This window comes from Theobroma umbraticum, unplaced genomic scaffold, assembly GCF_002168275.2.
Source record: "Theobroma umbraticum cultivar Fairchild unplaced genomic scaffold, ASM216827v3 scaffold_239.0, whole genome shotgun sequence".
NCBI classification, from domain to species: Eukaryota; Viridiplantae; Streptophyta; class Magnoliopsida; order Malvales; family Malvaceae; genus Theobroma; species Theobroma umbraticum.
In genome coordinates this window covers 992371-1007473 of record NW_018397279.1, presented here as the reverse complement: position 1 = coordinate 1007473, position 15103 = coordinate 992371, and the positions used below count along the sequence as shown (strand labels likewise).

General features: G+C 36.3%; 4 protein-coding genes across 4 annotated transcripts; 3 read left to right on the top strand and 1 right to left on the bottom strand.

Moving 5' to 3' along the window:
- The first annotated feature begins 880 nt into the window (after positions 1-880).
- LOC110427854 (GDSL esterase/lipase At5g14450-like) lies at positions 881-2757 on the top strand. The gene is made up of 5 exons (XM_021443484.1): positions 881-1211; positions 1318-1527; positions 1624-1796; positions 1881-2148; positions 2241-2757. The coding sequence occupies exons 1-5, from the start codon at positions 971-973 to the stop codon at positions 2495-2497; spliced, it is 1149 nt and encodes a 382-aa protein (XP_021299159.1). The 5' UTR covers positions 881-970; the 3' UTR covers positions 2498-2757.
- A 1083-nt stretch (positions 2758-3840) lies between these two features.
- On the top strand, positions 3841-5545 carry LOC110427873 (GDSL esterase/lipase At5g14450-like). Its single transcript, XM_021443505.1, has 5 exons — positions 3841-4142; positions 4240-4446; positions 4538-4710; positions 4817-5090; positions 5178-5545. Exons 1-5 carry the CDS (start codon positions 3863-3865, stop codon positions 5429-5431), a joined length of 1188 nt encoding a protein of 395 aa, XP_021299180.1. The 5' UTR covers positions 3841-3862; the 3' UTR covers positions 5432-5545.
- A 798-nt stretch (positions 5546-6343) lies between these two features.
- Positions 6344-8551, top strand: LOC110427747 (GDSL esterase/lipase At5g14450-like). Its single transcript, XM_021443330.2, has 5 exons — positions 6344-6702; positions 6829-7038; positions 7134-7306; positions 7509-7782; positions 8057-8551. The coding sequence occupies exons 1-5, from the start codon at positions 6420-6422 to the stop codon at positions 8302-8304; spliced, it is 1188 nt and encodes a 395-aa protein (XP_021299005.1). The 5' UTR covers positions 6344-6419; the 3' UTR covers positions 8305-8551.
- Positions 8552-9069: 518 nt separating this feature from the next.
- Positions 9070-14357, bottom strand: LOC110427748 (SAGA-associated factor 29 homolog A-like). The gene is made up of 9 exons (XM_021443331.2): positions 13951-14357; positions 12490-12583; positions 12189-12265; positions 11510-11619; positions 11234-11316; positions 10575-10628; positions 9836-9989; positions 9650-9663; positions 9070-9306 (listed from the first exon to the last, which is right to left on the bottom strand). The coding sequence occupies exons 1-9, from the start codon at positions 14066-14068 to the stop codon at positions 9204-9206; spliced, it is 807 nt and encodes a 268-aa protein (XP_021299006.1). The 5' UTR covers positions 14069-14357; the 3' UTR covers positions 9070-9203.
- Between the last annotated feature and the right edge of the window lie 746 nt (positions 14358-15103).

Here is a 15103-nt window from a genome sequence, read left to right as displayed (position 1 = left end):
TTTTTGATTGGTTCGGGGGGAAGGAGTCCCCCGACGACCAAGCCAAAAGGCCGACGAGGCTGATCCGAACAATCGACGGTTGCGGTCGGTTGGGCGGTCCCAACCGACCGTCGCACAATCTTACAAAATATCATTTGTCTTTCAATGTCATGTGATGCTAGCGTGGTAAGTTAAAATATTATAATTGATGATGATGTGGTATATTAACATATTATAATTGATAATGACTTAATATGCTAATTTAACACGATAATATGATCATGTGTCATTTTTTACCATCCACATCGTGCCATGTAGATGTAAAATAACAAGTGATATTCGTAATTAGTCAATCATTAATTATAAGAGCTTATTTGATCTAAAATAAAAATATAAAGACTTGATTGAACATAAAAAAAAAATAAAGACTTTTTTGAATTTTTTTGAAATAATTTAAAGACTTCTTTGAGAATTATATCAATATTTCAAATAATAATTACAAATGGATAATCATTAAATTAACAAATGATGTAACACAAGAACTGCATAAATAAAAAATAATGTGGTGTTGAAGATTTAGTCAATATTTGCTTTGGGTAGTTATCATGACATTAATTTTAAATTCCTTCATAGAGATTTAATGAGATTCATGTCCAAAAGGGGAGGTTATAAGTTTGTTTGTGTTTTATTTAATTGAGGAATTGAAGCATCTACCCACCAAAAAAAATCTCACCTAACACTTATCTCTTGCTAAAGCAATCAAGAGTTTGAATATTATAATAGGTCTACTAAGTATTTCCAAGGATTATCTTATCTGGCATGAGTTAGGCAATAACATCATGTGACAATGCTGTTTCCTTGTACCATGTGATTTCAAAAACAATAGCAGCAAATGACTTTTACAATAAGCCATTGACTTGATTGTTTATGAGATTTGCCTTTTTGTCTACATTCTGAATACTAAGCCATTGCCAGGCTTATTGGTGGTGCAATGGAGATGGTTAAAGTTAGTGTGGTGGCTTTGATTCTGAGTGTTCTGAGTGTGCAAACTGTGGAAGGGAAGGACTTCCCACCCTGCAATTTTAGATCAGTTTATAACTTTGGTGACTCTAATTCGGATACTGGTGGTGGTTCAGCTGCATTCTACCCTGCAGGGCCTCCTTCTGGAGAGACTTTCTTCGGTAGGCCGGCTGGAAGGGGCAGTGACGGGCGTCTGATAATAGATTTCATTGGTAACAAACCATTGTTCATCTACTCTCTCTGCATTCTACAACAAGCAAAAAGTTATGGCCTTTACTTTGTTCATATGACTTATATTTCGGGGTTTGCTGTATGCAGCTGAGCATCTTGGATTGCCTCATTTGAGTCCATACCTGGATTCCATTGGAACAAGTTATCGGCATGGTGCTAATTTCGCCGTTGGCGGATCAACCATCAGGCCACAAAATGAATCCATGTCTTTAAATGGAGTAAGCCCGTTCTCACTTAACATCCAGTTTATACAATATAATCAGTTCAAGGCTCGAACCAGCTATCTCTACAACCAAGGTTATCCTGGAAAAATCACCTAGCATCAGTTACCTTCTCAAAAGGTTTATTCTGGTAGACTCAGGAAATTATATCTTTTTTGTTTATGGTTTGCAGCCAAGAAAAATTACTACAGAAAACATCTCCCTAGAACTCAGGACTTCTCCCAGGCTCTTTATGTCATTGACATTGGTCAAAATGACATGGCTGCTGGTTTCAGGTTGAAGAATGACTCAGAATTTCAGGCATCAATGCCAGACATAGTTGAGCAGCTAGCTGAAGCAGTCCAGGTAAGTTTGAATTGATTCTATACAGGTATTCTGGATTAAAAACAAATTAGAACTCTAACCAAAATCATTGTCCCTAATCAACAGAATCTCTATGATCAAGGGGCAAGGATATTTTGGATACATAATACAGGCCCAATCGGTTGCTTGCCTGTGACTCTACACTACCATCTTAAGCCTGATGAACTTGACAAGCAGGGCTGTCTCAAATCTCAAAATGACTTTGCTGTAGAGTTTAATCGGCAGCTTAAGGATAGAGTGATCAAACTTAGGACTGAGCTACCAGATGCTGCATTAACATATGTGGACATGTATGCTGCAAAATATGAACTGATTGGCAAGGCAAAACAGCAAGGTAATTATATGAAGAATATCATCCAGGTTATGTTGTTAAGTGACGATAAACAAAAGCAATGGCTTATGTGTTTCTTTTCTTTTGCTTGGTAGGATTTGTTGATGCAGCAGAGATTTGCTGTGGATTCCATGAAGATGACATTCATGTATATTGCGGCAACAAAATGCAACTAAATGGTACTGAAATCTACGCCGGTTCTTGTGAAGATCCTTCCAAGTATATCAGCTGGGATGGTGTCCACTACACCGAGGCTGCCAATCATTGGATTGCTAATCACATAATCAATGGTTCATTCAGTGATCCGCCTCTGCCAATCACACATGCATGCCATAAGCCTAGTCTAGAGTAATAACTCTGACAGATGCACTGATCATGCATGGAAATTGACTTGAGAGGTCACTGATTTTCACATAGCAACTTCTCCATTTCAATGCAACCCTGCTGATGGCAATAATCTATAGAAGGAAAACATAAGAGAAGAACAAAGGTTTATTTTTCAATTCTCATTAGCTGTAGGACAAGTATTCCTTTTGTACTCGAACTTTTCTTTTGATGATCTTAAGGGTCCGTCTGGTACCAGAAATGCAAGCAACATTCTTGGGAATTTAATTAGAGGGAATGCCATTACCATAGCAATGTGAAAAGATTTTAAATTTTGGTGCTTAATCCTATCCCCATGGCACATAATAAAGAGTGGGTCAAGCTAACTATCACATTCTGAAGTGAACAAAGGGTAGTAATTATGATAAAATATAGGGAAAAGTATTCTTCATATCTACAGTTCTAAAGGAAGTCAATGTCTTGCAAGATTTGTAAGCATATGTAGTACGCATACTGCTTCACATTCATCAGATTGTTGATTAAGCTTCAATGTTTGATGCAAAAGGGAAGTCAGCTTTGATAAGTTTTGGTTCCTCTTTCCTTCAAAGCTAACTTACTGCAGTTCTGGAGATCATTATATATTTGTTTGACCCTGTTCCCACTTGGCAACTAGGTCTCACAGACTGACAACTTACATGGCCATAGCATGTCAAAACAAATTTATTATAATCTTTTTTTGTTCCCATAAGATGCATGTGGTCTATGCAATATAGGAATTTTAAAGTCTTTTGGCTTTTAGATAGCCAATAATTGATCTGTATCTAAGGTGTTCGCCATTGCCTAATATATAGCTCACTGTTTCTTTACGTAAGCACCTTCAATAATTTAATTAACTTGACAGTGAAACAATTGCTTATCAAGAATGTGGAAATAATTATTTTTTTATTGAACCAAATAGATATATTAAATATCAAAAAACAATACAAAATTTGTTAAAAATAGATCATACTTTCCAAATATTGATATCAAAACATCGCATATATAGACACAAAGTATCGACCATACAGTACAAAATGAGATGCACAAAAACCAAATTCTTCCCATGTCCAGCAGCAAATAATTTCAAAAGCTAAACCACTCAAATCAGCAAAGTAATAGTATCTCTATGAAGCATACAACAGATTGGTCTTTTGCAACTTGTGGGATAAAATATTGGGTGGAGATGACTTATATACAGAGTGTAATGGCGTCAAAATTGCTTAAAAAGATAAAGATAGATCATAGAATTAAGAAAGTCAAAGCATCTGAGTTCATTGATTCCCATAAGCATGTGCTTCTTCTTCTGATATGGAAAGCCAGGGCCCTCTGGGTGCTTATAGAGTAAGGTAAGTGGATGTTCCAATTTGTGAGTAGCATTGTTGCTGCAATGGAGTTTGCAAGAGTCATTTTATCTGGGATCTTGGTTTCATTGCTTCAGAGTGTGGGAGCAGCTGCCCAGGTGAAGGACTTACCACCTTGCAATTTCAAAGCAATTTACAACTTTGGTGATTCCAATTCAGATACCGGGGCTATATCAGCAGCGATTTTCCCAAGGCAATGGCCAAATGGTGAAACTTTCTTCCATAAGCCGGCTGGAAGAGTTTGTGATGGGCGCCTGATGATAGATTTCATTGGTAAACAAAACATGAAAGCATGCTCTCCCTCTTTATCTAACATGGATTCGAGATTATGGTCTTTCAAAGTTCATAAGCACTACTTTTCTGTATGCAGCTGAGCGCCTTGGATTGCCATTCTTGAGTGCATACCTGGATGCAATAGGATCAGACTTCCGGCAGGGTGCCAATTTTGCTTCAGGAGGATCAACCATTGTTCCACAAAACAAAACCATAGCTGAAAGTGGACTAAGTCCATTTGCTCTTAATGTTCAGGTTTTTCAGTATGACCAATTCAAGGCACGCACTACTGATCTCTACAAAGGTTACCATCAAAACTCTTGAAAAACCAGTACTTCTCTTCCAAATTAAATCCTCCTAGACTAAGGAAACTAAGAACTGTCTTTAGTTTGCAGATAAAAGATATTCTTGTAGAAGCCATCTTCCAAGACCTGAGGACTTCCCAGAGGCTCTTTATGTATTTGATATTGGGCAAAATGACATTGCTTATGGCCTCCGGACGGTTGGTGATGCACAAATTCTAGCATCAATTCCAAACATAATAAGCCAACTGGCAATAGCAGTCGAGGTAAATTGCATTCTCTATTTTAAGGTTAACTGGGATCAGAAAGGTAGCAATCCTTCTTCAATGTGTTTCTAGATGACCAACGTGGATTCAATTACGACTTTAACAGCATCTGTATACACAAGGGACAAGGACATTTTGGATACACAACACAGGTCCTATTGGTTGCTTGCCATCAACCTTGCTCGGCATCAAGAATCCTCCTCCAGGCTTTCTTGACAAGCATGGCTGTGTCAAAAGCCAAAATGACATCGCAAAAGAGTTCAACAGGGAGCTCAAGAATAGAGTGATCAAGCTCAGGGCAGATCTCCCACAAGCTGCAATAACATATGTGGATATCTATGCTGCAAAATATGGACTTATCAGCAATTCAAAACAGCAAGGTAATAACTAGTAACAACAAAAACTGAGCTACCATAAACCTATTCCTAACATTCTATCATAATCTGGTTTCTTCTTTCCTTTTGTAGGATTTGTTGATGCACAAAAGATTTGTTGTGGGTATCATAAGAATGGCATTGACGTGGGATGTGGAGGAGTATTACCCCTACCAAATGGTACTCAAATATTTGGAGCTGCATGCAAAGACCCTTCCTTATATATCAGCTGGGATGGTGTGCACTACACTGAGGCAGCCAATCGTTGGATTGCGAGTCGTTTAATCAATGGTTCACTGTCAGATCCCCCTGTTCCTATCACCCATGCTTGTTACAGAACTTCATGAAACCATGATCTGCTAACCACATCTCTATGCATCATGATCATGGTACTAGCAAAAGAGACAAAGTGATGATAGTACTATGATATTGTGGAATAACTGTGGTTATATAAATTTTTTCTCAACAAAAATAAACTTAATGGCAAGTTTTCCTCCACTTTCTTTGCTGGCACTAATTTAATCACTCAGGAAAAATTAAAAGAGAAAAAAAAAGTTCCATGTCAAGTTGACTAACAGCTATGAAACAATTCAATAGCAAGGTCTCATAATCATTATGATTCGTTTTTTGTGGCCAATGTGCCTTTGTGCCTAAATTCATAGCAAAAGTATTATCTCCTAGCTAAAATGAAAATTTGGGAGTTCAAATCTCCTACAAAACCATACTTTCCAACTACCTGTCAAAGTAAAAAATTTGTTTGATGAAGAAGCTATTGAAAGTCCAACAATGGAGTAAATTAAAAGGATCTTTAAGAATATCTACTTTTAGAATTTACTAGAAGATCTTTTATAGAAGTAATACATGTATGATTTTGGGATTTGGTTACTGATTTGTAGCTTATCTCGCTATTGCTATGAAAATGAAATGTGGGGTTAATGTAGCATATGCACATGTATGATGTATCCCACTGATTGCGCACAACCGAATCTATCTCAAGACCCGAAGCCTAGAAAAGTGTAGCTGCTTTACATTTTTGTCCCCTTTGCCTGACACCGACAAGGAGCTTTACATGTAGCATGCACTTATGATCAAACAAGATACAGTCGCTTCTCGGTTAAGACACTTCATCACCACCAATCATTCTCCATCAAACGGTGTACAGCACTCTGGACAAAGAAAACCTTCTGCAATCTTTTGACATAATACTAGTCAGGCTTGACATAGGTGCTAGAAAGGAAAAAAAAATATCTAGCATGCAGCATTGGACATATTGGCTGGATGGCATTTAATATGGTCGATGGTGTGGGTCTTTTATAGGTACTTAGGTTTCATATAATGATATATAGCTGGCAAGTTCCTATAATCAGGTCAACTGGGGAGCAAATGGAGTTCCGGAGAGTGTTAATAGCTGGGGTTTTCTTTTCCTGGGTTTTGAGTGTGGGTGGTGCTAATTTACCACCATGCGAATTCCCTGCAATTTACAACTTTGGTGACTCAAATTCAGACACTGGAGGCATATCAGCTGCTTTTGAACCAATTCGAGCTCCGTATGGTGAGGCGTTTTTTAACAAGCCAGCTGGTAGAGACTGTGATGGCCGCCTCATCATAGACTTCATAGGTAAGGAACATTTCAAGCTGTCAATATCTTGATCACACTAGGTTAAACTAGGAAACTTATGTCCATCTCTTACTCTTGTCAAAGAGGAAGGACTGATTGCAAGTTTGGTTTCTACTCTTTTTGCAGCTGAGCGTGTAAAATTGCCATATCTTCATGCATACTTGAATTCCTTAGGAGCAAATTTCAGGCATGGGGCAAATTTTGCTACAGGAGGATCAACTATAAGGAGGCAGAATGAGACCATTTTCGAGTACGGCATAAGTCCATTTGCTCTAGATATGCAGATTGTGCAGTTCGACCAGTTTAAAGCAAGAACTATTGAAATGTACAATCAAGGTTAGATTAAAAGTTGCCTAATAGACAGAACAGAATGTCCACATGAAGTTAACACCGTTCATTGACACTGTTTACCATTTTTTTGCCATTCTTAGCTAAGGATCCTTCTGAAAAAGATAAACTTCCCAGACCTGAGGACTTTGCGAAGGCGCTTTACACATTTGACATCGGCCAAAATGATCTTTCTGTTGGTTTTAGGAAAATGAGTTTTGATCAGCTTCGTACAGCTATGCCAGATATCATAAACCAGTTAGCATCAGCGGTCCAAGTAAGTGGCATTCATATAGTTTAATATTGCCTATGTTTAGCATGTTGGGAGTCTAATACATGACTTTCTTTTGTAATGCTTGCCTCATCAAATATGGGGCAGTCTGTTAGAACCTTTGACAAGGATTAACAATTTTTCAGTCTGATATGCTTATGTCGTAGAATCATATTGTAACTGATCAGTATGTTATATGAAACATCAGCATCTATATCAGCAAGGAGGGAGAACCTTCTGGATACACAACACGGGTCCATTCGGTTGCTTGCCAGTTAACTCATTCTACGTACATAATCCTGAGCCCGGATATCTTGACCAATATGGTTGTGTCAAGGGTCAAAATGACATGGCAATGGAATTCAATAGGCAGCTTAAGGACAGAATCATCAAGCTAAGAACAGAGCTCCCAGAAGCTTCAATTACTCATTTGGATGTCTATACTGCTAAGTATTCAATGATTAGCAATGCAAAGAACCTAGGTAATCATCATCATTACCTAATCTCATTTACAGTGTTGTCAAAATTCACTTTCAGATTTTCAGCAGCCAGCAGGCGCAATGATGGGTGCCTTTGTCTCCATTGCTATGTATATTATAAATGCAATGCAAGGCAACTTCCCTGAGTTGAAATATACAAAATGCAAACTGAGGCTATCTTGATCCAATGGTTGTTGCAATGACCACTACGAAGATGGTGAGTCTTGGTTGGATTGTGCTGATGCACATACTTATCTGTTTATGCTTCTGTTTACAGGATTGGCAGATCCGTTAAAGGTGTGCTGTGGATATCATGTCAATTACGACCATGTGTGGTGTGGGAACAAGGCAACCATCAATAACACTGAAGTATATGGTAATTCTTGCAAAAACCCTTCAGTGTTTATAAGCTGGGATGGAGTTCACTACTCTCAGGCTGCAAATCAATTTGTTGCTGATCATACACTCAATGGTTCATTAGCAGACCCACCAATTCCAATCACTCAAGCATGCCATAAGCAGTAGCTCTGTGTGATCACATAAATCTGTGTTGATTTGCAATAGTGAAAAATCGATTCCAAAACACGAGTTAATAAGTGACTAGAGCAACAGGTTTAATGTTTTCTGGATCAGCTAAAGGCAATTGATCTCGAAACCTGGAGAAGTTTTAATAGTATTGGGTCTAAAATGGTATATTGAGCATATCTGGAATGTCATCAATTGCAAAGCAGCACTTCATTAATCATATGACTTTACCAAGTTTTTCTGGAAACGTCCTGTACAAACTTCTCCTTGAAAAGCTGACAGCATTATCCTTGCAACTATGTGATGACGATTGGCTCTTCAGATCCCTAACAAAGCCATGTTAGCTTGTTCTTGTTTTCTTTTTTCTGTTTTAAAGTTGAAGCCTAATTAAGGTTTACAGATGCTGCAAAACTGCTCTTATGTAGAAAAGCGTCCGTCAGATGGTCAGAGAAAGCTAGAACGAATAAGTAGACAACAATATCTACTTACAAACCATCATCTAGTAAGAAAAATTTTCACCACTTTCTCTTCACTCAAAGATCTCATATGTCTTGGGTTATGAGATTGGAGATTTTATGCCTTGGGTTGAAGCTGCTGTTTCTCTTCTTATGATGCTGGTGGCATTAAGCTGGTGCTTGCTTTAATTCATATGTTTCTTTAAGCAGTAAACTCCAAGCATGGGACTGGGTGAAGCTGCACTACTTTGATGGGGGGAAGAGAAAAGAATGGCCATCGTTTACTAGTAACAAAGAAGCACCATAGAACTTGGAAATAACAAAATGGGTTATCAGCGTGTCAATGTTCCATTACTAAGAGAATACACAGGGCTCGTAGAAATTAGGGTTCAGATCCACATGTCTTAAAACCAGCTCTAAATTATACACATTTATACACAAATCTCATTGGCGATGTCCTTCTGGCAAGGGAACCACCTTGTGAAACGGTACCGTCCTTTGAGGCAAGGCTCCGTCTTCCTCATCATCATCGAATTCCAGTAAATACCTAAAGAAGCAAAAAGAGCTCACGCATATCAGTATATGACACATAACCATGAAAATAACAATACACAGCAGCACGTCCAAAAGAAGAAGTTTATGCTCTGTTATTTTTCGTTGTTTGTTTGCAGGAAATTATGTCGCGTAAGTTACACATGACCTATTTATCTGATATGTTTACTATTTTGTATATTGTCGTGAGAATTGAGTTATCATGAGATTCTCTGCAATTAAATTCTATACGAACAAGTAAAAGACAGTAAAACATCAAATCATCAGCACAATTGTTTTGTTTCCATTTTTTTCCCAAAATCTGCTATACCAGAACCAGAATGAAGGATGACACTTACTCGTCTGATTTCCTCTGGAAAGATACAGAATGGTTGACAGCCCCCCACAGACATGCACAAGAAAATTACCAGTCAGTTCAACATGTCAGCAAATAACAATAATAGTTTAGCAAATCTACAGAACAGTAAAAATGATCCAAAATTATATGCTGTGCACTGATGACGGTGGATGACTGGAACAGTCACCTTTCGAGGGGTACTAATGACAGTTGCCTTATAAAGTGCCGTTGTTCCTGGATAAACAGCCAAAACATGTCTTCCAGCAGGGAATTCTTGAGTACTGGAAGGATCATTCCGCTTGGGGAAAGGTATAATGCAAGACGCAGGCAGCTTGTACTTCCTGGAGTTGCAATAACAAAAAAATCAACATCTTCCAGATGGACTAATTTCGCAGTACCCAATCAATCAATCAGAAAGAGAAAGTTGAGTTCTAGGAAGTATATTTAAGAACTATTTGGATGAAGAAGACTCATCTTCTCCAGATAAGCCACTGTAAAGAAAAATGCAAGTTACCACCAGTAGCCTCAAGAATAATTTCAGTTACTAAAAGAATTGAAAAGAGTAAAAGTGTAACCAGCAATCACCAAGGCACAATAATTCTTAAGATGATTGCGGAAAAGAATATGAGCCCTTAATATACTTGTACTTTTCAAGGATTCTTGAAATTACAGTTAAAGCATGCTGCCGTTACAAATAATTGAGCCACCAATTTCTTTTCTTTTTGTTATATAAAAAAGGAAGAACACAGCCACCTAATCTAGTACAGTAGAAGTAAAAATTTTATTGATCTCAAATTACAGCCTCAATCTATCAAAAGATGATAGCCTACCCCCATACCAGTCAACAATGTGCATGAACAAGTATAGCATAGAACAATTATTTCAATGAAACTGAATTTACAAAGCAACAAAGTGTAAAAGCTTACCTTTGACCACTGCCCTCTTCATCATCACCTGGCTCCTCATCAAGAACTTCAAATCTGCAAATGGAGATGAAACTTATAAACAAGAACAAAGAAGATTCTGAATGGTGGTACAAACACTTTAACTCTGTTTCTCCATCAAACAATTAAGTAAAAACACTTGAGTCTTTTCTAGACCATTTATTGTGTAGTAACACCAGCCAAAGGGTGAAAGAAACCAAGCTGCTTACAATCAGCTCAAACAAAAGGTGCTAAGCTATGGCTGGCTTATTGATTCCATGAAGCTAAAGTCTTTAGCCATGACTTGTTCGATTGATTAATCAAGCTGGAACAAACTTCAATGCATGTTTCTGTGTACATCTAAACACGCATGCATACAAAATAAGTACATGCAGGCACATGGTACAAACAGACCTACAATTAGGTACTGAACCATATCCATACATTCTCATATGGCTAAATTTACTCAGTTTCAAGGCTAACACTGTAAGAGAGATAGAGAATATAGTCAAAGTCATAATTGCTTTTGCAATTCTTGCTAAATTGAAATCCAACTTGTGCTGGAGCTGAGCAATATTTATCAGGTATGTGACCGGGCAAATGTCAAACTTTCTTTAATAGTTAACAAGCCAAAATGAAATGTCCTACAGGACCATACTTACTCTTTCGTTTTCTCATCAAAATTTATCACTTTTACAACAAACCACTCATCCTTCTCAGCATCCGAGGTGACTCTTGCAGCTACCTGAGTACAACAGCACATTGCAGTCTCCTTAGTTTGAAAGCATATGGAACAGTACACTTCGTTATGTAGAACAAAAATAAGAGTTGAAGACCAATGCAGTAAATTAGGTCTATGAACAAATATCAATAATCAATTGCGATGGAGATGCATGCCTATTTCGTTTTTTTGTTTGCCACAAAATCTACAAGCTTACCTGTTCATCTTTTAGACTAACACAAGCCTCAATATGACTCCGCATAGAAGGAGAAAGGCGAGAGATATCTGAATCAGACTTCATTCTTTTCCTTTTCTGCTCACTACCATCTGCAATTTGTTTAGCGTCAGCTACATTAATAGGAAGTCAGATACTCTTCATACTAGTATCTAAAATCCACATAAGGAAATGAGTCTTCTGTTTTGGAATATGTCACATAGCCAATGCTCTGGCTTTGGAAGAATAAAAAGCACATAAACACTTAACAATTTCAACTAATTGCAAAGTGTTGATCTGATTTTAACTATCATGATATAATTTGGAACCATGGTCATATCAACTCAACAACTCCTATGTCATTAGCCAAACAATTCCATGTTTCATTAAACTACTCTCAATTTGCATGTTTAAAAAGGGAAAGAGAGACAGGATAAGATGGAGAAAATCAAATAGCAGAAGTTACAGCCTTATCTATTAACATCCACTTTGATTTACAGCTAACACTTCCACAGTTTGATTATAAGTCAAGTGCCAAGCTAGCCAGGAAATGACCTTAACTTAGTGCTTTATAAGAATTCAAGAGTCAAGTAATCCTAAATGTTGTCATGAAAAGGGAGAACTGAATATAGAGGTTAAAGGAACTGAAATATCTCATATACATATAGTTGGTAGCACAAACCCATCTTTCTTCGTTGATGTCCTGGAGGTCCAGATGGCAGGAAAGAATCAAGTTGACTTAGTAACAAGTTGGAAATACTGCATCAATGCCAACACAATGGGTTAATACGATACTGAGAATAATAAAAGGCCTACAAAACCAAAACCAAAAAGTTCTTTACTACACTAGCCCCAAATATTTATAAAGAAAAAGTAACCACATTTGCACAAGCCCCATATCCATCACCATAATGGAAAAAATGGGACGAGACAGAGATAGATGGGTAAATGATAGAAGACTCCAACAGAGATAATGAACATACGATACTTCTCTCTCTGAAAGATCTTTAGCCTGAATATATAAAGATTTTAGCCTTGATAACGAAGAATCACCGGGTTTCTCAACTACCTCAGGAGCTGCGTTGATATACAGAAGTTCAAGATTAGTATAAACTATCAGTAACAATTAATAAAGAACAAGGCCAAATAAAGTAACGAAAGAAAGAAAAACTATTCTGAAATCTTAAAGATTAATCATCTGTATCCTAGAGTTTCAGCAAATTTTCTATCCATTAAAGGTGTTGTAAATTACTTGATGCCAGATAATAATCCAAAAAGTGATTGGATAAACTATTGTTTGAACCTGTCAATCTTCAAGGCAATATCTGAAACTATTGTTGGATAAACTAATGGTAGGTTGGAGCAAATAAATGAGATCTAGGATGCACAACAAGTGTCTGATATTGAAATTATATAACCAAGCCACAAATTCCACCAGGTTATTTGATCTTATAATGCATCAGATAGTTTCTAAATGAATAGTTTTGGCATGATAACGAGTATATGCATCTTAAAATTCCTTCAATGCTACTACTTCTATACCCCTGGCTGCTGACTGTATGCACATCCAAGAAACTGCTAATCAAACTTAACCCCATTGAATTGGAAAAAATATCTTTTGCTTTCCCTCTTCTTCCAATTTCATGCAGTTATTGTCCATTCTGACATCTTTTGTGCAAACATTCTCAATTAAATCAATCAAAAGATTTTGGAAAATAGATATCAGGAGCAAGGTTATAATATGATAATACTGAAATTCTCAACTAAAATAACTAAATGGATATTGTGAGGCTCACCAGTTAAAGGTAATTAAACAAGAAGCATTGAACACTATTTTACATGCAAAATTCACCACTATCAATATGGATTCCAAGCATACAACGAGGCATCAATGCATTCTGTGCCAAACCCACATCATTTCCTTCTCAATGCATATTTTGTGATCCTAACAGCAAAATCTTTACACCAAAACTACGTGAAAAGGATCCTAGCTTTTAACCTCACTTAAGATCATAAATCCTTCTAAACTCCACTTAGCTGAACTTAACTTCTTTCTCAAACATAAATGTAGCTAAGTTTTAAAGTAAGTCAATACTCAAATCGCCCACAAAATCTATACCTTTCCTCTTTGATCAAATTACTAACTTTCCTTTTCTTCTAGAAATTAAAAAGCTTCACAAATTAAAACAATAAGCAATAATGTATAACAAAAAATTACTTCCTTGTCCAATAAAATTCTTCATCAACAAAATTTACTCTCTTTTAAACAAAACCCACCACAAAAAAATTAAAAAAAAACCAGAAAACATTTTTTAGGAAAAAAAAAACATATGTTGGTAATCCAAAACAAACCCATTAATCTCAGGGACCATATAAATCAACCCAGATCATAAATTTGGAAGCTAAAGAGCAAAAAAAAAATCAAAAAAGGTTGAGAGATTTACTAGCTTGAAGCTTCTTGTGAAGCTTGTTGATTTCGACAAGCACCTCTTCTTGTTCTTTCCTTAACCGATCGAGGTCCCTCGAGTTTTCCAAGATCGAAGCAATGTCCGGCGACGACATCGTTCCCTGTTCCCTATCCTCGTCGGAAACACAATGTTGTACTTTTCACCAGATTACTTCCAGCTAGATTTTTCACTTCAATCAATCCTTAGTTTGATCAAAAGTTTTCATTTTTTTTTCCCTTGTTTTAAATAAAGTTTGAATTGAAAATTTAATACTTAATAAGTATAACAGAAAAATAAAACTTTTTTTTTCATCTGAGAGAAAGAAAATATCAAACCTTTAATAATAAATAGAAATCGATGGATAATTTTGTTTTTTGAGCTATTACTCTGTTTTTGATTTTTTTAGGGGTTTGTTTTGGTTATGACACGTGGAAAGTTTTTTTTTTTTCCTTGAAGAACTCCTTTTATTTTCCACGTGTGAGATTCAATGCCACTCTTTTCCTTTGTTCCTGTGGGCTCACATGGAAATTAAGTTTGGACCATAAAATTGTAAAATTTCTGTGGCCCAAATGCAAATTGGAAATAAATGGGTCGGCCCAATTAGATATCCATTGACTCAGTTAATTATTATTTAATTGAATCTGTTGGGCTGACAGGGATTTATTTGGTCATGGCAAGGCTCTTAATTATCCAAACAAGCATACAATATATTTTACGTATATTTATTTATAAACTAATTCAGGTATCTAAAAGGCGATATCTGAACTTGAAATAAGTAATAAAATTACTATATAAATTTGTCTTAAATCCAAAAATACTAGGATAGTAAAATTAGTATTTGTATCCATCCTAAATTCAAATACAAAGTATCCGAACTTTATATAATAAATTCAAGTATTAAACATTTAAAAATCTGAAACAAATAATAAAATTACTATTCGAATCTATCCCAAATTCAAATATAAAGTATTCAAATCCTATATAATCAGATTGAATACTCAAGAGCACTGATTAAAAGATATCCACTCTATTCTCACATGTTATTAATTTTTCTAATAAAATTATTAAAGTACTCCCCTTTCTAAATTTATTTTCTCACAAGTTTTTAATTTTTTCAAGCAAATTATTAAAAGACTCTCCTTTCTAAATT